Raw genomic sequence first — 23,383 nt, 5'->3', positions numbered from 1 at the left:
TGACTCTGACTCACTCTCTCTCGCTCTCTGACTCTGACGCTCTCTCTCTCTCTCTCTCTCTCTCTCTCTCTCCCTTCCTTCCTTCTGCGTCTCTCCACGTTTCTCCACGTGGGTGATAAAGATTAAAAGCCTCGTTTACAGTAACTACCTGTTCTCTGCGTCTCGTGATTTCTCCGCGGACACAAAAGCGCCAGGGGGGCGCGTTAGATCTGGTGCCGAAACCCGGGATAAGTTCCAGGCGCGAGAATCCAAGCGCGCGCAGATTCTCCACGCGAGCGAAACCCACGCGCGGTTTTCCCAGGCGGCAGATCCCTACGCGTTAGCGGAAGGAACCCTGAGCTTCGAGAACGGTTAACAAATTGTGGATGTTGGGGTCACCTCCGGAAGGTATGCTTGGGATAGAAACCCTCGTCGCGGGTGGATATTCTCCCATTGCCACCGCAATAGCTAGCTTCTTGTTTGCGTTGCTTTCAGCTATTAGGGCAAGTCAAAAGGTTTCACGAGAGGTCCGTTCCAAGCTATCAGAACCAGAGTGTGTTAGTGTGAGCTGGCGGCGGCATCAGGCCAAGGAGCCTGGAGAAATAGGGTGCTCAAAAGTAACTAATACAGAGTCCATGGAACCACCGGCAGGTGGGAAAAAGTGGGTACAAAAGAGAATCCGGCGGACAGAGGAAGCCGGGCGGTGGCGACGCACGCCTTTAATAGTGAAACAAAGGATTTTAAAACCGCGCACAGCCGCGGCCGCTGCAGCAGCGAAAACATGTAGCTGCTTCTCGTGGGAAGGGAAGCCTGAAAAATTGTCTGGGCGCATTTTGCGGCCCGGGAGAGGGTCTTTTTTGTGTTTCTTTCACAGGCGAAAACAATCTAATTCGGCCCGTGGCACATGGCAGTGCGGGCGCACTCGCGACGGCGGAGCGCGGCCTGGAGCCGCTGGCCCCCCGTGGTGCAGACGCAGCTACAGAAGCAGAAATCTTCGGAAGACCACAAAGAAGGAAGCTAGATTACAAGATCTCGGCTGACTCTCCTGCCATTGTGGCTGAGTATATCGATGTGGGATTTAATAAAATCTTAAATTATTCCAGAGGTTTTTAGTTCAAATTTAAGGTTTTAAATAAAAGCAAAATCTCTCAGTTCAGAACTGCGCCTAAACTGGCAGGCAGGCAGGCAGAGGGAGGTTAAGTACATTTACATTTGAATTAAGACACGCAGGCTACTGCCAGAGGCAGTTTTCGTTCTGAGTCTAAAGACCAGATCCTAACAAGATAACTTATATTCAAAGTTGTTAAAAATAAGATGCCTTAGATTCCTTTAAAATGTGTAACAATTATTAGAGAATAAAATTGGCTTTTATCCGAAATTCTCATGAGACAAAAAAGATTGGTTATTAAATTAATCCAAAATAAAGTTCAAATTTAAGTTTTATACAACCTAACTTGTCTTATCCAGCTACCATTTCAATAAATGTTTACATAAAAAATATTTTTATACCATTCCTTTACATTTTTGGTAAAGGTAAAAGGTTTATAGGTAATAAATTTATTCATAATGTTTAAGAGCCCATGAAACAATATTTGTTAAAAAATAATTGCTTCAGAAAATGGGTAATGTTTTATATTTTACATATATGTACAAATTTTGTTGCCTTAATAAAAAAAGGATAAGAGGTTAAATCCTTTGGTGTATATTATATTTTACCAGTGGATTTCTCTAAAGAAAATTTTTTTTACAAACTATCGCTTCAATATAGCGAGCTTTTAAAATTTTTAAAATACTTGTTACTTCAAAAAATATTCAAAGACAGTGTCTTTCAATGTTTGAGTCAATTTGACTTTAGAAATAACTCAGCCATTAAGGCTGGACTTAATTTAAAATATAAAGGCTAAACTCCCAGCGGCCACGTGGTGTCTCACAACCATTTGTGGTGAGGATCTAACGCCATCTTCTGGCCTATGAGTGTACATGCAAAGAAAAATAGTTTACTTTAATCTTAAATTACTCTTAGTAATTTTTAAAGGTTGTTAAGAGATATTATTTGACTAAAACCTCATTTTAAGCTTACCATAAGAGGATTTAAAACCTCTGTTTAATGTTTTCAAAGGGATGTAAGTCCTAAATTAAATCATATATATATTTTCTTGAGTTTATCTTGCTTCAACACAATTTATGTGTTGTAGTCACTGTTTTAAATGTTAAAAAGGGGTATATCTACCTTTGTCTTGTTGAATATGTTTCATAAAGTACAAAATGTTTCGGCTACAAGATTTAATATCTCTAGCCATTTAAATAACATTAAATTTAATAAGGTGTTTTGGAAATACATCTGCACAACCGGTGTTGGTGTGTGTAGACCCTTCATTTTTCCTTATGTTATCCAACCTTCAGAATAATTCTGATATCTTGGATTATAAGAATGTTACATGCCTTTTAGCACAAGGCTGGAATGGATCACTAGACCTAGCCTTGGTTGTGCATGTGCCTACCTTTGTGCCCATCTCAGTACATCGTTATGGAGACTTAAAATAGACTTTGGTCAATCAGAGAGTTGATTGGCTCTAGCCCATGTGAAGGGGCTCACAGATGTGGCTCAAATAAGCTGTGTCAACAGCCCCACATCCAGGTGTTACACCTCTAAGATTTGTGAACGATGCAGTTACTTAAAGCCATGATCTTTCTGCTTATTTAAAAGGAAAGTGAAATGGGAAATTGGACCAGATACAGCAGCCATTGCAAATCCGGATTTCCAGCCTTGATGGAGTGTGGATGGAGCCTGTTTCCCGTGGAGATTTTACTTCTTAAAAATAAATTTCTTCTGCCTTTTCTTTCTTTCTTTCTTTCTTTCTTTCTTTCTTTCTTTCTTTCTTTCTTTCTAAAGAGCGGGAATAGGCCTGCTTGATATACAGCTCTATGATGTGAATTAGTATTCATAAATGGTTGGTTTGTAAGCTCAAAGCCCAGCAATATAAGTGACAAGGTAGCTTATAGCCTAAGCACTCGCAAACCTTGGAGCAAGCATCCCTCCCTGAAATTTGACAATCTAGGCTAAAAAATAGCCTATGACAGAGACACTCTCAGTCTATGCACCCCAAGAGCTCAGCTCATTTGCACTGGGTAGATGAGAGGTCTTGTCCAGTCAGCTCTTGCCTAAATAATTGTGATACCTAATAATAGGTTGACAGCCCTCGCACCCCTGGGAGCTATATATATGCTCCATTGCACAGGGATGGGTGTCAATGCCTCTTTATATTTCCTTAGCCCATGCACCCAGAGGACTGGTTTCCATGGCACCTGGAAGGGTAAGGAAAAATCTTCGGGCTATAAGCTCTTGATCGCTTACTCCCCCCCAAGATGGAGTTTGCTTGATCGGGTTTGAGTTCGAATCTTATTTGGTACTACATTTAATAGGCAAAAGGCTGTTTCATATTAATAATTTAAACAGGGGGAGATGTAGGAAGCTGCTGTTAGCTGCGCAGTTGCTAGGCAGATAGGCGTGCCTTAGCCACTGCCAATCCCGAGGCATATTGGGTGGTGAGCGAACAGCCAATCAAAAAGTGAATACGTCACTCTAGACTGCACTTAAGCGGGGGACCCGTTCCTCAGCTCTCTCTCTCTGACTCTGACTCACTCTCTCTCGCTCTCTGACTCTGGCGCTCTCTCTCTCTCTCTCTCTCTCTCTCTCTCTCTCTCTCTCCCTTCCTTCCTTCCGCGTCTCTCCACGTTTCTCCACGTGGGTGATAAAGATTAAAAGCCTCGTTTACAGTAACTACCTGTTCTCTGCGTCTCGTGATTTCTCCGCGGACACAAAAGCGCCAGGGGGGCGCGTTAGATAGACTTATGTACACACACAAAAAGCCATGTACTATTAGAAAGCATTCATTTTCAGGAGAGTGTTCTCTACTTGGAGATTTGAGAATTCCACTTGTAATAAATGTGTTTTAAAAGTTCATCTTTGTATTTTTTTTTTTTCACTGCTGAACACCATAGGGTGAGGGGGACTGGCTAGTCTTTCCAAGTCCTTCCTTCTGTACCAAGATTGCAAGGCAGGTGGTGGGAGTTCTGAGGCCTGAAATATTTCCTTTAGTCTTGTTTCTGATCTCCCTACAGTGGTGGCATAGAAACTTATGTGTAGGAGGACCTTGATATATGTTGGGAAATCTTTAAATTTTCTCTGGTTTGAGTTTTAAAATTAAAAGGTTGGTAATTTCCTGTCTCCTTTTCCTTGACTGGCCTATGATAGAAGGGCCAAACCATGCCCCCATCTCTTAGAGACAAACCCTCCTCAAGAGACTAGGAAACTTGACCTACTTCCATGTTCTTGAAGAATTAATCAGAAATACCCAAATTCTCAAAGATCATTCAGTGCAAACACATTAGTCAGTTGTTGCTGTGTACTGACACCTAAGGTGTGAACTTAAGGGAAGGAAGCCATACTTAGCCATAGTTTCAGAGGGGCCCATCACAGCTGGGCCAGGATGATAGAAGGTCTCATATCATGGTGTCCAGGAATCAGACAGAGAGACAATGCCTTCACTGCCTTGCTTTCTCTCTTTCCCCTTCTTATTCCATCCCAGCCTCTACCCTCTGAAATCCTGCCACACATATTTAGGGCTTCTTCCTAAAAAGGTTGCCCCAGTCTCAGCCAGTGGCATGCTTCACTAACCAACTTGGATGTTTCTCCATCCAGTCAAGTTGGCAGGCAAGATTTGCTGTCACAAACCCTCTACTTTGTAAGGAAGCTTGATACAAAGGTATTTCCTTAAGCCATAACACCAAGGTTCTCATTTTGTGGATAAATAAACTGATGCCCAGAAATAGTAGATGTTTCTCCAAAGTACCTCAGTTAACTGGCAGCAGACTAGGACTAGGAATTCAATAATGAATCTTAGAATAGTGTCCTCTATCAGGCAGCGATGCTAAGGTAACTCCTTGATTAAAATGCCAAGTGAAATGAACATGCTTGGATTCTCAAATTTTTTTAAGTATATCAAGTCTGAGTCCCTATGGATTCTTTCATCTTCTTGGTTTATATATTAGCACAATCCAATGTTCACAATGGTTGCTGGTTTTTCCATACTTAACAGATATGGAATAGATAAAGGTGGTGGCCATTGCTCTAGTAGAGCCACAAAACCACTAACTGTTCCATAGGTTTTGGAGAGTATAGAGATTTTCTTTTTCTAGAACTATGACTCTAAAGCTAACGCTATATTTTTTGGAATTATCTCATAATGAGGAGTTTGACTTTTTCTTTTTGCCATATTAAATTTATTTGTTTGAGCTGTGTCATGTTTTATGTTTGTTTGTTTGTTTTTGAAACAAGGTTTCTCTGTGTAGTCCTAGCTGAACTGAAACTCACTTTACAGACCAGGCTGGCTTTGAACTCATAAAGATCCTCCTGTCTCTGCCTCCCTTGGGATTAAAGGCATGTGCCACCACACACACCCAGTTCAGCTATGTCAAGTTTAAACATCTCTGCTACCCAGTGTCCAGTAAGTAAACCTGAAGTGTGTGGAGTGGGAGCCTGTGTGTGTGCTGCACTGTTTCAGTGCAGTGTAGGGTGTTCCTTTGTCAAACAATGGATATGTATGCTTTGTATCTACATTTACATAGTCATCACATTCTATAAATAATGCAACAAGCATCTATGTATATGACAAATGATACAGAGTTTGAATATACTATGCACACTCAAATCCGGTGGTTAAGTTAGTGTGATGGAGCTGTGGGTGGTTTTTCTATCTTCCAAATGCTTTGCAATGTAATTTTATTTTCATTAGAGAAGAACGCAGTTGTTATTTTAACAGAGAAGCAAGCAAGAATGAGGATAATAAGGTAGTAACAGGGAAAACACGTTTGGGGAAGCCCTGTAGCCTGGGGGATAGTGTGTGACAGGAAGGACAGTGCTCCTACCCTGGCCAGTCAGCTGGCTTTCATAAAAAGCCAGTACTACCAGTTTGTGTGTAGTTTTCTTTTGGGATTCTCAACATTTTATCTTTATCTTTTTCTTTATATGAAATAATTACTAGGTTGGTATACTTAATATGATAAATATCAACCCTTTCTTTTCTTTCCTTTTAAAATAAAGCCTCCTTTCTGGTGCTGCTGGTGTGTGTGTTTTCATGGTATAGCATCACTTAAATATTCTGAAAAAAAGAATTTATATGTAGTTACATTTTAGTTGTGGCATGGTGTAATTACACACCACAGTAAACACTTAAATAAACCAAAGTTTAAGTGAGAGAGTCACTGATGTTCACCGACATCTCAGAGTCCACCATTCAGCATGAGCCATGATGTGGTTTGGGATTTCTCCAACCCTCAGTGTGCTATTGAAATGATTGATTTGTCTTATCCAAGGTAACGTGACAGAGCTTCTATGGGTAATTTCTGTGCCTTCAGGATCAAAGAATTTCTACATTTCAAATGTCTTTATTCATATAGGAAGTAATCATGTTTTATAGTTTGTCTTTGACAGGAAAGATCATTCCAAATGCCCTTTGGAAAGAGCAGCATGGACTGGTGGCAGAGGTCAGTAGTAGAGTACTTGCCTAGCATACAGGAAACAAAACAAACCAGCTATAAATCCTTATCTTCTGGAAAAGAAGTGAACCTCAATCAAAGTTTACATATTTGTATTTGCACGTTGTTGTTGTCTGAATAAGAACAGCATCTCACATTTATAGGACATCTATCGGATGAGCTACCAAGGAGATGACTTCAAATGTTAATCATAGAACAATATAGTTGACAGAAGTCATCACTGCTATCACATAAAAACGGCCACTCTGGGCTAGATAGACGACTCAGTGGGAAATGGGAAAGTATTTGCTGTGTGCCTTAATTAGGATTATTATTGGTATGATAAAATGCCATGACTAAAGCAACACGGGGAGGAAAGGGTTTATTTGGCTTACACCATCCCCATCACAATCTGTCACTGAAAGAAATCAGGACAGAAACTCAAAGCAGGGCAGAAACCTGGAGGCAGAAGCTGATGCAGCAGACATAGATGGGTACTGCCTACTGACTTGCTCCACATGGCTTGCTCAGCATGCTTTCTTATAAAATCCAGGACTACCAGCCCAGGGATGTCTCCACTACAGTGAGCTAGGCCCCTCCCCCATCAATCACTACTTAAGAAAATGCTCTCCAGGCTGGCCCACAGCCAGATCTTATGGAAGCATTTTCTCAACAGAGGTTTCCTCCTCTCAGGTGACTATAGTTTATGTCAAGTTGACATAAAACTAGCTAGCACACGATACAAGCATATGGATCTGAGTTCAGACCCTCAGTCCCCATACAAAAGCTGGGCACAATGGAATCTGTGTGCAGCCCCAGGGCTGGGGAACAGGGACAAGAGGCTTTTGCAGATTTGCTATGGCAAATTCAACATCCAATAAGAGACATGATTTTAGAAAGTAAGGTGAAGGGCTAGTGAGATGATTCCATTGGAAAAACACTTGCTGTGTAAGCCAATGACTTGAGTTTGATCTTAGAACCTATGCAGAGGTAGAAAAATAACTTTATAAAGCTTTCCTCTCACCTTCACATGTATGTACGTGCACATGCACTTCCACACAAATGTCATATACAAGTATAACAGTAATAAACAACAAATAAAATAAACAACCAAAATAAAAATAAGACGAATATTTGGGTGTGGTGGTACATACCTTTAATCCCAGGATTTGAAGAGCAGAGGCAGGAGGATCTCTGTGAGTTCAAGGTCAGAAGGGTCTATACAGAGTTCGAGGTCAAGCCTGAAACCCTGTCCCAAAAATTTGTTTTTATTTAATGGAGTAACCTAATGTTTGATAACCCTTATTTGCATTCAGATATAAAAGTAGAAATTACTGAGGCCTTTTGAAAACTTAATTTGAATGCACTACTTCTTTCATAAACCATCTTCTCATTTTATGATGGGAACAAATTTTAGAAGCTAGAGACATCACTTTTAGCATTTACATTTTAAATCATTTACATTTTAAATTATTTTATTTTCTTAAGTATTAGGTAAAAGTACTGATTACAAAAGGATGGATTGGGGAGCTTCTGTGACAAGGGCTCTTTATTGTTGTTCTTCTTAGTCTTGCTGATTCCAGTTTTGAAATTAAAACATGCTACATGTGTAATATCAAGGAGAGAGATATAGAGATTAGACACATACACACACACACACACACACACAGAGAGAGAGAGAGAGAGAGAGAGAGAGAGAGAGAGAGAGAGAGAGAGACAGACAGACAGACAGACAGACAGACAGACAGACAGACAGAGAGGTGTCATCTGGGCATGGTAGTACATGCTTTGCTCCCAGGGCTTGGGAATCCCAAGTATGTGGATCTCTGTGACTTCCAAGTCAGTTAGGTTTATATAGTGAGAAGATATGTGAAGGTCCTGGGTACAATACCCAGGAAAACAGACAGACACAACGACAGAGACAGAGATCTATAAGATCTACAAGGATAAGTCTAACCCTTGCTAATCAATCTTTCAACTATGCCAGGGGACACTTTTCAAAAGTCCCTTCTGGATCAGAGTGAGCAACAAAGAATCAAAAGGCAGAATAGCTCAGCCTTTTCAAGGTTTTTTAGGGAAAATGCTTGGAGCAGTCACAAGGGCTGAAGATAGGAAAACAGGTATCTTTTATTTGCTCTCAAATAAAATCTCTCAGAGGATTTCTGAGAAAACATTTGCCAGAGAAATTGGAAACATAATCTCCTGGGAGACAAGGGCTAAAGAAAACCATGCTTAGCCTCATGAGAGTTGTCCGCCAGCAGCTGTAAGGCCAGGCAGCGGAGTCTGTTGATTTTGCTATTGTTTGTTTGTTTTGCTTTTTCATTAACAATGATGTTTTAAGCCAATTTTCTGTTGCTGTAAAACAGAACAGAATAAAACAGCTGAGACTGAGTAATTTACAGAGTAAAAGTTTATTTTACTTAGAGTTCTTAAGACTTAAGAAGATGGTGCCACCAATCCCTAACACTATTAGTGATGCTATGTTGTGCTTGCAGACAGGAGCCTAGCATAGCTGTCTTCTGAGAGGCTCTACCCACCAGCCGACTGAGAGAGATGCAGATACACACAGCCAAACACTGGATAGAGTTTGAGGACTCCTATGGAAGAGTTAGGATGAGGATTGAAGGCTCTGAAGGTGATGGCAACTCCACAGGAAGACCAACAATGTCAACTAACCTGGACCCCTGGGAGCTCCCAGAGACTAAGCTACACTAAAGAGCATACACAGGCTAGTCTGAGCCCTCCCCTACTCATGCACCAACCCCCCAACCCCCTACATACACATACGCAGCAGCAGAGGACTGCCTTATCTGACCTCAGTGGGAGAGGATGTGCCTAATTCTGAGAGATTTGATGTACCAGAGTGGAGAGATACTGACAGGACACCCTCTTAGAGGTGAAGGGGAGTGGTTATAGGGAGAGGAATCCTGGGAGGGAGGACAGAGAGTGGGCAGCATTTGCGATGTAAATAAATAAATTACAAGAAAAAAAAACTACAAATAAAGAGATCAAAAAATATAACTTATATAACTCATAATAAATAACCAAACAGGAAAAAAAAAAGATGATGTCATGCCATGGCATGCACTTGACCCCCACATAAATAAATAATGCAATTTAATGAAGAGAATGGGCCATATCTGCTCAGCAGTGAAGAGGGCCTACTTGCTGCATTGTGGCATGATATCACATATCAAAACATGAGAAAGCAGGGCTAGCTCAGGTCTCCTTTCCCCTATAGAAGCCGCTAACATCATGATGGATGTCCTAGTCACAACTTCTAATCTTTGTTGCTGCTAGTGTTGTTTTTTGAAACAGGGTTTCTCTGTGTAATAGTCCAGGCTGTTCTGGACCTAACTTTGTAGACCAGGCTGGCCTCAAACTCACAGAGATCTGCCTGCCTCTGCCTCTGTATGCTGGGGTTGAAGGTGTCTATGACGACATCAAACTACAACTTCTTCCCCCCCGTCTCTCTCTCTCTCTCTCTCTCTCTCTCTCTCTCTCTTTTCTTTCTTTCTTTCCACTCCAAATTTTATTCCCCACCACCCCTGTCCACTCTCTGACTGTTCCACATACCATACCTCCAACCCAACCCCTGTATCCACGAGGCTGTCCCCAGCCCCTACCCACCCATCTCACCTGACCTCTAAACTTCCTGGGGCCTCCAGTCTCTTGAGGGTTAGGTGCATCATCTCAACACACAACTTCTAATCTTAATTACGTTCTAAAGGCCGTTCCTCCAAACCCATGTGATTTGGAGACTTAGCTTCTAGTACCTGTGCTTGCAGGAAATGATATCAAGCAATGCATATGGGCATCCTGTTTGTAGCTCTTCCTTCACAGATCTCAGTGGTTTTTGCTATTTATTGCTATGATCTTCCCCCCCCATTCCTTAGCCCCTCCCCTTCATGCCCTCCAAGGATTTACTACATATACACTTTATTTAGAAAGCCCAAACTCAAGCAACAATAGAATAATGCCATATTTTAACTAGGTATTCTTGAATCATGGGAAAATATAGTAAAAATAAATTAAGAATTAAAAAAAAAAAACCTACCAGGAAATTTGGAAGAAACGCCTTTTTAATAAACATTGTGTTATTACATTTAGACAGCCATAATTTCAGTGTTTCTAGAAACACTTGGCATCTCTAAAAATAGTTATGTGAACTTCATAAAAAGAGATAGATTTTCTGCTTTCTGATCTTACAAGTTGTTTTGATTAGTAAGGCCAAGTTTGAATACAAAAGAACTATAATAAAACATTCGTTGACTATTAAAATAATTCTCCCAAAGCCTATATTAAAGCTTTACAGATTTTAGGGAAGGTGTAGCCTGTGAAACTGTGCCAAAGGTAAACACAGTTGTGAGTGATACGTTGCTGTGGAACCCTCTTGATGAAAATAATAAACTTCAAATTTTAGAATACTTAATTTACTCTATGTCAGTGCCTCCTGCCTGTTTGTCTTCCTAAGCTTTTGGATGGAGACCTAACATGATGATCTTACTCTGTTCTTTGAAGCTCAACTCCTGTAAACAGAGATGGGATTAGTATAGTGAATATTTGGCTTTGAGTTAATTGAATGTCTAATTTCCAGTGGTGTTGAACTTGGCGGGATACCCATGTAGTTATAATATGCAAAGCCTCTGAAAACACATGGGTTCTCAGATAATGGCATGCTTTTTCCCCCGATTTTCCCCCCAAGTGGTATTTTTGTTCTTTCCCTTACTGTCTACTTTAAACAAATTTTATACAGTTTTTATAATTCCTTTAACATATGGCTACTGCCTACCAGCTTCTTGTTAGCATTGGCAAACAGCCACATGAAACACTGAAGAATGATTTCCTGGATGAGTTTTCAAGAACCTTCCTTTATCCATATTTCTACCTGTGTTCAACTTCTTAACATAGAGTATGACTCGACAGTCCTCTCTTTATCCTCCTTCTGTCTCCCTCCTTCCCACCTCTTCCTGTTTTGTTATTATAGTCTTTTTTTTTTTTTAGCCTAGGCAGAGTGTTTTATGTTGTCAGTGTTATTAGAGGTTTTTACTAACAATGAGAGTATAAAACTTGTTCAAGTAATCCCAAGTGCTTCTTGCTTTTGACATCTATGAAGTCCCTTACCTGTCGTTTTTGAATTATGAGTAGGGACCCCCACCCTTTTTTTAAAATTTTGTACTTCTGCCTGTTCAAAAATCCTTAGAGCAGAAAATGTGTTGGCTTTGTAAGCCTTACTACTCCCATTGACAGCTCATGTGGATATATGTTTTGAAAAAACACATTTTACTTAGCATTAATTGAGATGTGATCCACACACACACATGGATTCAAAGGGGGCAATTTGGAAGGAACAGATGCTTTGATATAAAGACAAGTTAGAGACAACAAGAAGTGTATTCTTGAGATATCAGTAGCCAAAGAGGCAGGGACCAGGACTAGCTTCCTCTAAGCTGAGGATACTCAACCTCTCAAATCTTAGATTTTTTTCTCTAGTTCTAACCACTTTCTCACCAGTAGCCAGGAGGAGGCTGCTTGGTCCCAGGAGGTGATGCAGGAAGCTGGCTGAGAAGAACAGAAAAAGCACTAGAAGATCAGAACCACCTGTTTGTGGTTTTTCTTCTTTGTTGTTAAAGGCCTCTTGTGGTCCTCTTTGTGTACAGGCATTGTAACACACATACATACTATTTCTGATTCATACTTACACTGTAGTCCAGAGTGTAAATAAGAGAGAAATTTTTTTACAAGCATATAACTATCTTGCAATAGAGAAAAATCTGTAAGGAGTGAATATACTTGTATGACGACTTATATACATGTATGAAAATGCATGTGCACACAGAAATGTACTTATGTATTATATATATATATATATATATATATATATATATATATATATACACACTACATATTAGCTATTCAAATGAAACCTTGATATCCATTATAGGTTTTATTGGGTTATTTGTGGAAATAAATGTAACATCTCAGTATATTTATAGTGAGTCTTTAAATACCAAAACTTACTGCTAATAAACTGGATTAAGGTACAACCTTAATGGGAAGTAATGTATAACTGCTATTGATGTGTTTGACTGCCAATGGGAAAATTATACGTTCACAGAGAATTTCCATATTGGTTATAAACTGGGAACAGCAGCAAAGACTCTGTGTTCTGCACAACTTTAACAATGTTTTGACCCTAACTCTCTTCCTAGTCCTAGAAGTTTCTTTCACAGACTTTCTGCTATGAAGAAGATGCAGTCAGGTGAACAGCCAAAAGAGTCAACAAGGCTTAGTCTACTCCGTTCAGATAGGCATCGGGCTCTCCGGGGAGAGCAGTGGAAGGGCCGAGGGGGATGTCTGTGACTATTGGTGGGGACTGCTTCCTAGACTCACAGCTAGGAACCACAGCAGGATCTCCCTCATTCTCTGGGGATGATGAAATATATTTTGCCTCTACTACAGCTAGGGAGTCCTGGGCTGGGGACAGTGAGGCCTGACCAGAAGCTTTTGCCTCTGGCTTTTGGGGCTTCGGGCCTGGGGCATTCCCGGCAGGGAGACCCTGGCTTTGGAGCTCTGCCTCTGCAGGGGTACAGCAGGCTGTATGGGCAAATGCAGCCTCACAAACCCTGTTGGCCTCAGCCTGAGAAACCACATGGGGCTGAGGACTCCCTGAAGCAGTAGAAGAGTTGGGGTGGTTTAAATGGGCTGGTTCGGGATGCTGGGGGGTGAGGTCACTGCCACCTTCAGGACCATTCACTGCCGGTTGTCTTTCCTTTGGTTGGTCTGGGGTGAGCTCTGGATGATGCAGAATGGTAAAGGCTGTGGCCAGGTTTTTCACAGCATTTTGAACACTGTTGGCTTCCTCTGCATCCATCTCTTTATCTTCGGTGACGTTTGACTCTGGCTCTTCGTCAGAGGTGTGCTGAACCTGGTCTTCTTTTTCGGACATTTTTGCTTCTCTGATTTTCTTGTAGAGTTCCTTTCTCTCTTCTTGTAAAGCACGACACAGGTTCTCCAGTCTCTGGATTTTCATCATGAAACACTCGTATTCCTTAGATCGTAGGGCTTTCTGTGACATAAACACACACACACACACACACACACACACACACACACACACACACACACACAACATGAGCAGTGAACTTCCCAGGATGCTTTCCAGAAAAAAAAAAAAAAAAAAAAAAAAAAAAAAAAAAAAAAAAAAAAAAAAAAAAAAAACACAAACTATTCATCCTAGAGTTTGCCTACTACATTTGAACAAAATCACTTTGTTTTTCTGATATTTTGATTATTAGACTAATATAATTTTAATTACTGTTGCTTGTTCTTTGGGAAAGAAACCTGATTTAAAAAAAAAAAACCTCTCAAATTTTAACCTACATGAATTTCCTGTTTCTAAAAACTGGAAGGTATAGGCAGCATCTTCTGTGAAATAAGTAAGATGGCCTGGGACTTTACTCTCACCGGGGTGTTATATATCTTAGGAAATGTGTCTTCTTGATAGAACTGTTATATGCTAATCCCAGCAGCCATCTGATGCATGTTGATGAGTCATGAACACATCTTGGGAACTGGTTGCAACTTGGCATGAGTAGTTAAAGTAGTCATTATAACCACAGAAGCTCGCCACATACCAAGTCATGATGTTGGCTGCTTAAATGGTTCAGTTCATTTTTTCCTCTGGTAATAGTGGGGTGTGTGTAAGCAGGGACCTGCTCCTAATCATCTCACTATTGATTTCAAGACCTCTTTTACTTGTTGACATGAAAGGATCTTCACTTGTAAGTCCTGCCTCTCAAATCAGAGTTTATACACCTTTACTTTTAGAGTTGTAAAACCTGTAGGTATTAGCTACCTAATACCTGTTGGAAGAGGTTTTTAAAAAAATTTCCTCATATCTGTCTGTAAAACACCCTATATGGGCTGGCATCTTCTCTCAGCACAATCAAACCAGCGCATTAAGTGTACTTGCTGGGTGCCAAACAATAAAAGTCCGAGGTCAAGTAAGACCTTCATGACACACCTTTATAGTCCAGCAGGCATAGTGCCACTCTGGGGTCAGCATTCTACCTAATAATCCTGTGACTAAGGTTTACAAAGATCTTTGACTCTTCCTTAGACTTCTAAATAACTCTTGACCTTTTTCTTTGTTCTGTGTTTTAATATGTCCTATCTCCCTTGAAATTCAGCCTATTTTCAAACAAAATCACTTACACTGTTAGGTTATATTGATTATTTTTGACAGGGTTATGAAAAGAAGAGCTTCCGTACCTCTTCGATCATGTCCAACAGGGCTTTGTTACAATTCTCAAATCGGGCTTTCCATGTGGCTGTGTCCTTCTCCAGCTTCTTCATTTTCTTAGTCGTCTACAGAAATTAGAGTGTTTTAAGTGTTAATCCTGAAGCGCTAATGTATCAAGGAAGCAATTAGTTCCACAGGTGACACCACGGGCAATCCTTTTGCTACCAGCTACTGAAACAAACAAATGTTCAGTGTCAACAATGAAGATTGTGGAAGAGGAATGATTTATTTCCAAGTTCTCTAGATTGGTAATGAAAAAACTCGTTTGAACCAGAGCGAATTCAGGAAGAAGAAAACTACTTAGGAGCATATTGTGTTGTAGTTGGCTTTTCTTTCATTTAAAATAAGTTAAAAAAAATTCCTTACTGAGACCTGTAAATAAGCTTGCAATTTAGATAATGTACTTTATCAAAATTGAAGGCTGTCGCCTTGAGAGAGTTAACATTGATTTGGGGCATTAAGCTGCAGATAATAATTTGTGTGTGCACAAAAGCTGCTTGCCACCTTTTCTTTGCTCATGTTTGTAGGTTGAAGGTGAGCTCACAGGAGGTGATGGTTACACAATCATATCATCTCTGAAATAGTCCCAAGAGAAATACCCCACTTTCATCCCCATTTTATAAATGAGAAAACTGAGAGTCAAGTGTTAGGCGCCATAAGAACCTCGCCCCAAGATGGCGATGGCCACCCGAGGGCCGAGTGATAAACAAGTCCTTATTAGGTGTGAAGGCTGTGTTTCAAGGTGGCCTGATCTTATGCAAGTGTCACGAGCCTATGGAGAGATGATACGTGACATGAGTTCACGGGCTCCTGACAGGGTTTATAAGCTGCACCCGAGAAGGGCTGGCGGGCTCGCCATCTTGACTACCAACTGTTAAGCATCCTGAGTAAACTGCTGAGAGAAGGAACCGGTTGTTCCGAGTCTTAATTCCTGCTGGTCAGGGTTGGAGCTGCATAGTCAAGGACATGTGTTAATATCTAAGTGGATTAACAAATGAGTCAGGCTAGAGATATCTCATTTTCTATCAAAAATGAATGTGGGTTACATTCATACTCTGTTTTGCGTAGATTACTGGCTATTATTTATTGTAAGAGCTCTTCTCTGATTGTGTAAAGTGAAGGATAAAACTCTTAGTCAGGTATTATGTCCTTTCACAAGCCACACCTAGGTGCTTGTTTCTTTTTATTTTTATTTCAAGTATCTTGAGACAAGGTTTCATTCTGTAGTCCCTGGTCAAAATGAAACAATGCCAACAAACTGGGATGCATGTTTGTGTAACTCTGAATATGGTCCTGAATCTTGTACCAAATTATTAAAGTTAACCTCTTAAACTTGACAAATGCCTGATCTAGCTACCATGGGATCCAAACAATCCGTTCAAAGGCCCATCTGTCTCCTTTAGACCAAAAAATTATAGTCTGGGCTCAGCCTCTGGCCTCAGTGTGTACCTCAGACAGTTTTGCTCAAGAAACAAGCACATAGCCAGGCATGGAGACACACAATTTTAATCCATAGCAATTAGGAAGCAGAGCAATCAGTCCTCTGTGAGTTCCAGGACAGTCGGTCTACATAGCAAGTGTGTGTGTCTGTGTATGTGTGTCTATGTCTGTGTGTGTGTGCACGTGCGTGTGTGCATAGATGTGCATGTAGACATATCCATGCTCTGCTGTACTTGTGGAAGTCAGAGGATAACATTTAGGGATCCGTTATCTTTGTGTGCCTTGTTTTGAGGCAGGGTCTCTTGGCTCATTGATGTGCTTCCTATGCTGGGCCAACTGGCCCAGGAGCTTCTGGACTGTTCTACTGCTTCTGCCTTCCATGTTGTTAGAGGAGTCTAAGACCACAGATTGTACCTCATCCTCACGTGGTTTCAGGGATCTAAACTCAGGTCATCAGGGCCCCTATGGCAAGTCCTTTCACCGCTGTCCACAGAGGCAGAATATTGATGCTGATTTTCTATTAGGAAGCTGCTAACTGAATAAAATGTTAATGTTATGTCCATTGATAATATTTGTACCTTTTATTTATGACAGATCTGCAAAACTCTTAATGCACTAATTTATTTGAACTTTATAGTTTTGTGAGTTCTGCAAAAAAAAAAAAATCAGTTTATAGATAAGAAAAATAAAACTCAAGAAAGGTACATAAATGGCCCAAGAGTCCTTGGTGGACAGTTACAAATGCAGAATTTTAAGTTTATTCTTCTGTCTTCTTATGCAGGGTTCCATCAATGAATTACATGAGAAGGGGTCTATCAAACTCTAATGTGTATTTTTAGGTTTAAATGTTTTTTTTAACCATAAAGGAGGTAGGCCTTTTACACTTAACACTAGCTTCTTTTAAAGCTAGCTACCGAAGAAGAAAAAAAAAAAAAGTATTGTTCATCTTAGTGAGAATGTATCCTAGTATTTTGGGACCATGATCAGATTTATTTACTGGAAATTTTTTGAAAAGACAAAATTCCACTGAAAGTCTCATTCCTGCTATAAAAATTGCATCACATGTGAAATGCACTGGAGCATCTTAGCCAGAGAAAAATGAATGCAAAGACCTGCCTGTCAACACACAAATGGTCAACATTCATGGATAGGAAATACTCACCTATCCATTTCCTGCTGAAAGTAGCAAACACTTCATTGCTTTTTGTCAGTGGGCTCTGGAACTCCTCAAACCTTCCGAGTAGAGAGTGAGCTGTAAACAGAGGAAAGAGTACATCTATTTGGGGCTGCTCTCTGATTGCTTCCAGAAAACAAAAACAAAAAACAAACAAACAAACAAACAAAAGGAAACCAAAAAAAAAAAAAAAAAACCCAAATCAAAAAATGTCACTGTTCAGTAGTTGAGAAGAAAAATGAATTAAAGATATTGTGGTACGGTGTAGTCATGTGTGTTCTCTTATATACTACAAGGTCAACCAAACCAAACCTAGGTTGGTGAACATGATTAAAATTCTCATTTAAGCATTTAAGTGGTAGCACTCACCTTTAATCCCAGCACTTGGGAGCAGAGGCAGGGGATTTCTGAGTTCGAGGCCAGCCTGGTCTACAGAGTGAGTTCCAGGCCAGCCAGGGCTACACAGAGAAAACCCTGTCTTGAAAAGAAAAAAAAAAAAAGAAAAGAAAAAAAACCAAACAAAATTCTTCATTTAAAAAATTATGTCTGTCTGTCTGTCTTTAAATGTCTCTCTCTAGCTCTCCACCTTACCATTCAATAGAGGTCTCTTGGTGAACATAAAACTTAACATTCCACTGTTACTGGCTAGCCAATAAGGTCCACAGATCTTCCTGTCTCTCTGGCCCTTTGTGCTGCAGCTAGAGGGCTGTGTTACCACACCTGTCTTTTACCTGGATATAGGAATTCAAACTCAGATCCTCAGGCTTGTACGGTAAGCACTATGCTGATCCAACCATTTGCATCCCAAACATGCTTTCTTTCTTGCTTTTCTTCCTCCTCTCTCTCTCTCTCCCCTTCCTTCCTCTTGTCTGTCTGTTCTTTTTTATTTTGAGAATTTCATACATGTATATAATGTGTTTTGATCAAATCCACTGCCATTCCCTCCCTCCAGTTTCTCTTATTCCTCTCCACAGCTTTTCCCTTAGACTTCTTGTGTGGAAATCTCTTCTTTAAAACCTATTGAGTCCACTTAGTGTTGTCTAAATTTTTTTAAATAAAAATTATAAAATATACAATTATAGCTTTCTTATGCCATAATTTTACAAATATTTATGGTCACTGAACATATGTATGCCACACTTATATAAAGACATTTCTTGACATGTGGGTCCTGCTTTGAGGGACTTGCACGCCTAATAGGAAGACAAAGGCAATGACAGCTCGACCAGGGGATGATCGATGCAGATTACTAAGTCAGAGCCTTTACTTGCCTGGGTTTCCTCTGTAATCAATGTTTACAACCTAAGCTAATGAAATAGCTGTAATCTTAAATTATGCCTCTGACCCAGGAGTAATGCATATGTGTTTGTACTGTATTATGAAACACATTTGCTGAAAAACAGCAAATAGGACTCAAAAACAATCTTCTAAATAAATATCTCCTATAAATATTGAAAGGGCATTTGGATATTGCTTGGTTGTATATGTTTTATCTGGCTCCCATTGAGGTCAGTTGGAGTCAGTGACGAATCCCTCTAAGGCGGTATTAAAGATCTTAAAGTACCCATTCCTTCCCATCATGGGATGCTTTCTGTGATGTTGATAAAGGCAAAGCCACCGTCCTTTATTACTAGAGACAGACAAGAGACATTGGCAGACTCATAAGACTGTTTTCAGATTCAGGCTCATATAAACAGACAAAACCATGACAGAACACATAGGGCGAGTGCAATACAGAACTCAATCTGTGGCTCACTGGCTGGAGTGATACTTCAGGGGTTAAAGACTTAGGATCACAACCAAACTGTCAAAATCTGGCTTCACTCTTGGTTAAACAATAGCAAGAAATAGAAAACAATTGCTTTGATTTCTTTCCTATGTATGACACTAACCAGTATTATTATGACTCTGAATTTGTTATTCATGTTCCAAACTTATGCCGTAGAGACAAACAACAAAACAAATATTTATATATATATAGTAGCATGTGGTGTATGTGTGTGTGCATGAATGCATGTGTGCATGGTGCATGTGTCATGGCATGCCTGTGCCATAGAGTGCATGTGGAGGTTTCAGGAGTTGTTTTCCTCTCCTGACTCTTTGTGGGAAGGGGTGCTATGGTCAAAACAAGGTGGCACACTTGTGCAAGAATTGGGTATTGCTTTATTGTCTTCTTATTTTACTAGATTATTCCATTGACTTTTCATTTTGCTATATTTAAAAGTAAAATGTATTAAAATACACATAAAGTTAATCTCCCTACACACTGAAGTATATGGACCAATATTATTTATTCAACCAATTATTCTACAGACAATCTCTAGAATGCTTTCATGCTTTGAAATGAAAATGCTATACACATTGAACAACTCCACAGATACCACATAGCTTCTCAGATTCTCTCTCAAGTGGTCAAGTTTAATATTTTCTTTTTTCTATTGGACATTGATAGTACAATTTGTGTGGCTTGTCCTTGCTTAGGTAACCTGCACAAAATTATCTTATTCTAACTGAAAATTCTATATTCTCATTTTATTAGAAGATATTAAACTATAGAGTTGGCCTCTGATTAGTATTCTGACACAATTCATGTTTTGGTTTGACAGGAGTTAGTCACTTTTTCACTTCGGGACTACAAAAAACATAGGACTATCCAAAAGCCATGCACAGTAATTTTCCTGCACGGGACAGAAAAAAAACCACTCCATGGTAAAAGTAACAAAATTGCTGCAATCTATCACCCTTGAAAGGAGCCTAAAGGCTCACTTTTGTTTTACTCTTAGTTGCTTGTGTTTGGAGGTACATGTATGTCACATGGTGTGTTAGAGGGCAGACAGCAGAGTATAACTTCCCAGAGTTGGAGTCAGTTCTTTCTACCATTGGGATCTGGGGAATCAGCAAGCTTGGCAAGCAAGTGCCTATACTCACAGAGCCATGTCAAGTGGGTCCTCATGCATTCCTCTAACTGACCACTAAGTCCTGATTGGAATAGGAAACAGAAAGGAACTGTGTTTAGAAATTTTCTTAATATGACTGTGAGACTTGATGTGGAAGTAAGTCCTGTTTTCAAAGTTCTTGTAGAGGGCTCTCCTTCATCTAAAGATAAGAAAAGTGATATCTGAGTTAGAGACTATGATTATATTTTAAAACAATTTACTCCCTGAACTTCCCCTGCTGAGTAGTGTTTTTGTCTGTGGTCTGTGCTTGTCAGATACTGCTGACATTCCATGTTTGCACTGTCCTCATCCTTACTGATCTGGTGACAATCCATTAGTCCAGACAGTGTATCCAATTATGGCAGCTGCTCTATTACTTCAGTCTATAGAACGGAAAGCCAAACCCTGCTTTCCTAAGTGAGAAACACATCCCAACTCACCAGTCTTATATAGTCTCACTAAAAGTGACTTCTGCATAGGATAGCAGGTCTCAACTTGTTGGTTCGGACCCCTTTGAGGATCACATAATCAGATATTTACATTACAATTCAGTTACAAAATTACAGTTACGAAATAGTAATGAGATACTTCATGGTTGGAGGTCACTACAAACATGAAGAACTGTATTAAAAGGGTTCAACATTAGGATGGTTGAGAACCACTGCTCTAGGAAACCAGCTAACTGCCCTTGCTATTTTTTCTTGCTCAGTCTTAGAAAATGAGTATAGAGGCCTTAACTTCCTGCTGTTCCTGGCATTTACATGGGCAGAGTTGAGAAACTGGATCACATTTGTTTATTTTTATTTCCGCATCTTTAAGCTCCTAGATCCTTGGTTCTATGAGATGGTTGAGTCCATTAAAAACAATTGCTAGCCAGCCATGAGGATTGACTTTCGATATCAGAGCACCCACACATTCAAAAAGCCAGGCATAGCAGTGTGCTTCTGTAATCCAAAAACCAAATGAACGGGAAACAGGGGGATCATGGTGGGTTTGCTGGCCCAGCACGTCTGGTCGAATTACTGAGCTCTGAATTATTGGAGACAAGTCTCAAACAATAAGGTGGGTGGTGAGTGAGGAAGACACTCAATTGGACTTTTGGCCGTCACATACACATGGGCAAATCTGTACTTACACGGACATGGACGGTCATGGACATACGACATAGACACATTGGGACCTATTGGAAGCCTCTTAAAAGTCATTCATTTCTCTGGCTAGAATCTAATATTAATCTATATTTTTTCAACTTCATTATCTTCATTTAGCTAAAGTGATTTTTGTAGTAGACAGTGTGAAAATGCCTACTGCCAAGCGGTGTCCTTTGCTTCTCTCCGGCTTTGTGCTGTTAGTGAGCAGAGACAGACCAGAAGCTCGGCTTGATTGTCTAGACTTTCTCTATCCTAGACAGTAGCATCACAGCTATTTTCTACTGTCCACAAGATAGCAGGCGGGGACCATGGCTGCGCTCCTGACACCATGATGTGATTAGTTCTGCAGCTCGGACTCAAAAAGATGGGATCAGAGTTTGTAACTCTGAACCCTGTGTGATTCTGTGAAGATCAGGAACATTATGTTCACACCTCTATCTAACTAGATTGAAGACTTTTTTGAATTGTGCTCAAAGGATAGATTATATCGGGAAAATAATTATCCATGCATTCTCTGTTACCTCGAATTAAAATGCTTTAGAACATAATGGTTTTTTTCTTTTGACTACATAGACATTTACAGTCTTAATGCTGCCCTGATGTGGACGGCTTCCTGATTGTCCCATTTCTGGCCATGTTCCTCTGTGAACTTAGCATCCCTTTAGGGCTTGGGCCGGAGTCCGTCTTGGGCTACAATACGGAATGTTTCCCTATAGGACCAGAACCCAATGTCATCAAAAGGGAAGATAAATTGGCCTGGCTTTGCATAGAGCCAACTGAGGCAGGGGGCTATATTTTTTGAGCCTGAAATGGGGAAACTCTATAGTCTGATAAAAACAAAAGCCATCAAACACCGAAGCCAAAGTCAGAAGACTCGGACTTTCCCACCAAGCCCAGCCATTATCACTGACCAGGTCAGTCTTTATCAATATTTTTGCCTCGATTTTTCCATTTTCTTTAGATTATAGACAGTATCAAAATGAGAGGACTGTTTAGGATTGACAGTTACAAATGGTGATTTTGAGCAGATTTTATATTTGCTCTCACCTTAGTTGGCAATGGATCAGGTGACAGAGAAGAAATATGATAGAGAGGGGGGACGCTGGACATCAGTTTGCTGTTATGGACCACTTGATGGCCTCATTTGTCTGCAAACCTATCTTGGCTACATACGTCAGTTCACGTCATTTCTTTTGCATAGACATAAATCTCTTAAATGTAATCATTGTGAAAGTCCCTTCACCCCGCGTCCCCTGCTACCTCTGAAGCTTTGTGCAAAGAAAACTTGGGTTGCAGGGGACCCTTGGTACCAGAAGGAGGCTACCCCCGCCCTCACGTATTGGTCTCCCCCCTCACCTGAGCCTGCAGCACCGTCTCCTGTTCCTTCAGCAACTTGGCCTGAAGTTTCCACTCTGCCGCCTGGTTCAGCAACTGTAGAAAACAGAATGCATAGAAAGAAAGTCTAGTTGTGGATTAAATTGTCCTTTGTTTATCGTATGTATGTAAACCGCTTTCTTCTTATGCTCCTCCTCCATTAAGTAGGTTTGAGGGGAGAGACTTTTGCAAAATTGAAGTTGACAAAGAAAACAATACATGTGTTTGATTCCCAAGGAAAAATAATGCCTTCAATTAAAAAAAAAATAAGTATCCAAATCAAGTATGAATCACACAAAATCTAACCTCTTGCCAGTCCCAAGTTGGTCAGAAGTTTCCAAAGCAATCCTCTCTACCATCACTGTCATAACCTTAGGTTGAGCATCTCCAGACTTCCCCACCCGGGCATTGCTGCCTGCTTACTATATTAGCACTGGTCCCTTATATTAGCATGCAGGTATTCTCCACCACAGAACACATGATGATT

The 23,383-nt window shown here is 40.3% G+C and overlaps 1 protein-coding gene across 1 annotated transcript in view; it reads right to left on the bottom strand.

The window, feature by feature from the left end:
- Positions 1–12,418: 12,418 nt before the first annotated feature.
- Positions 12,419–23,383, bottom strand: part of Txlnb (taxilin beta) — a 48,547-nt gene continuing 37,582 nt past the window's right edge. Inside the window, exons 9-11 of the mRNA XM_076926920.1 lie at positions 17,401–17,494; positions 14,791–14,886; positions 12,419–13,585 (exon numbers count right to left, since the gene is read on the bottom strand). Coding sequence (XP_076783035.1) covers positions 12,806–13,585; positions 14,791–14,886; positions 17,401–17,494 — 970 coding nt within the window. The 3' untranslated portion in view covers positions 12,419–12,805. The remainder of the gene's footprint in view (positions 13,586–14,790; positions 14,887–17,400; positions 17,495–23,383) is intronic.

Source organism: Arvicanthis niloticus, chromosome 28 (genome assembly GCF_011762505.2).
Source record: "Arvicanthis niloticus isolate mArvNil1 chromosome 28, mArvNil1.pat.X, whole genome shotgun sequence".
NCBI lineage: Eukaryota > Metazoa > Chordata > Mammalia > Rodentia > Muridae > Arvicanthis > Arvicanthis niloticus.
This window is presented reverse-complemented; position numbering and strand designations above follow the sequence as displayed.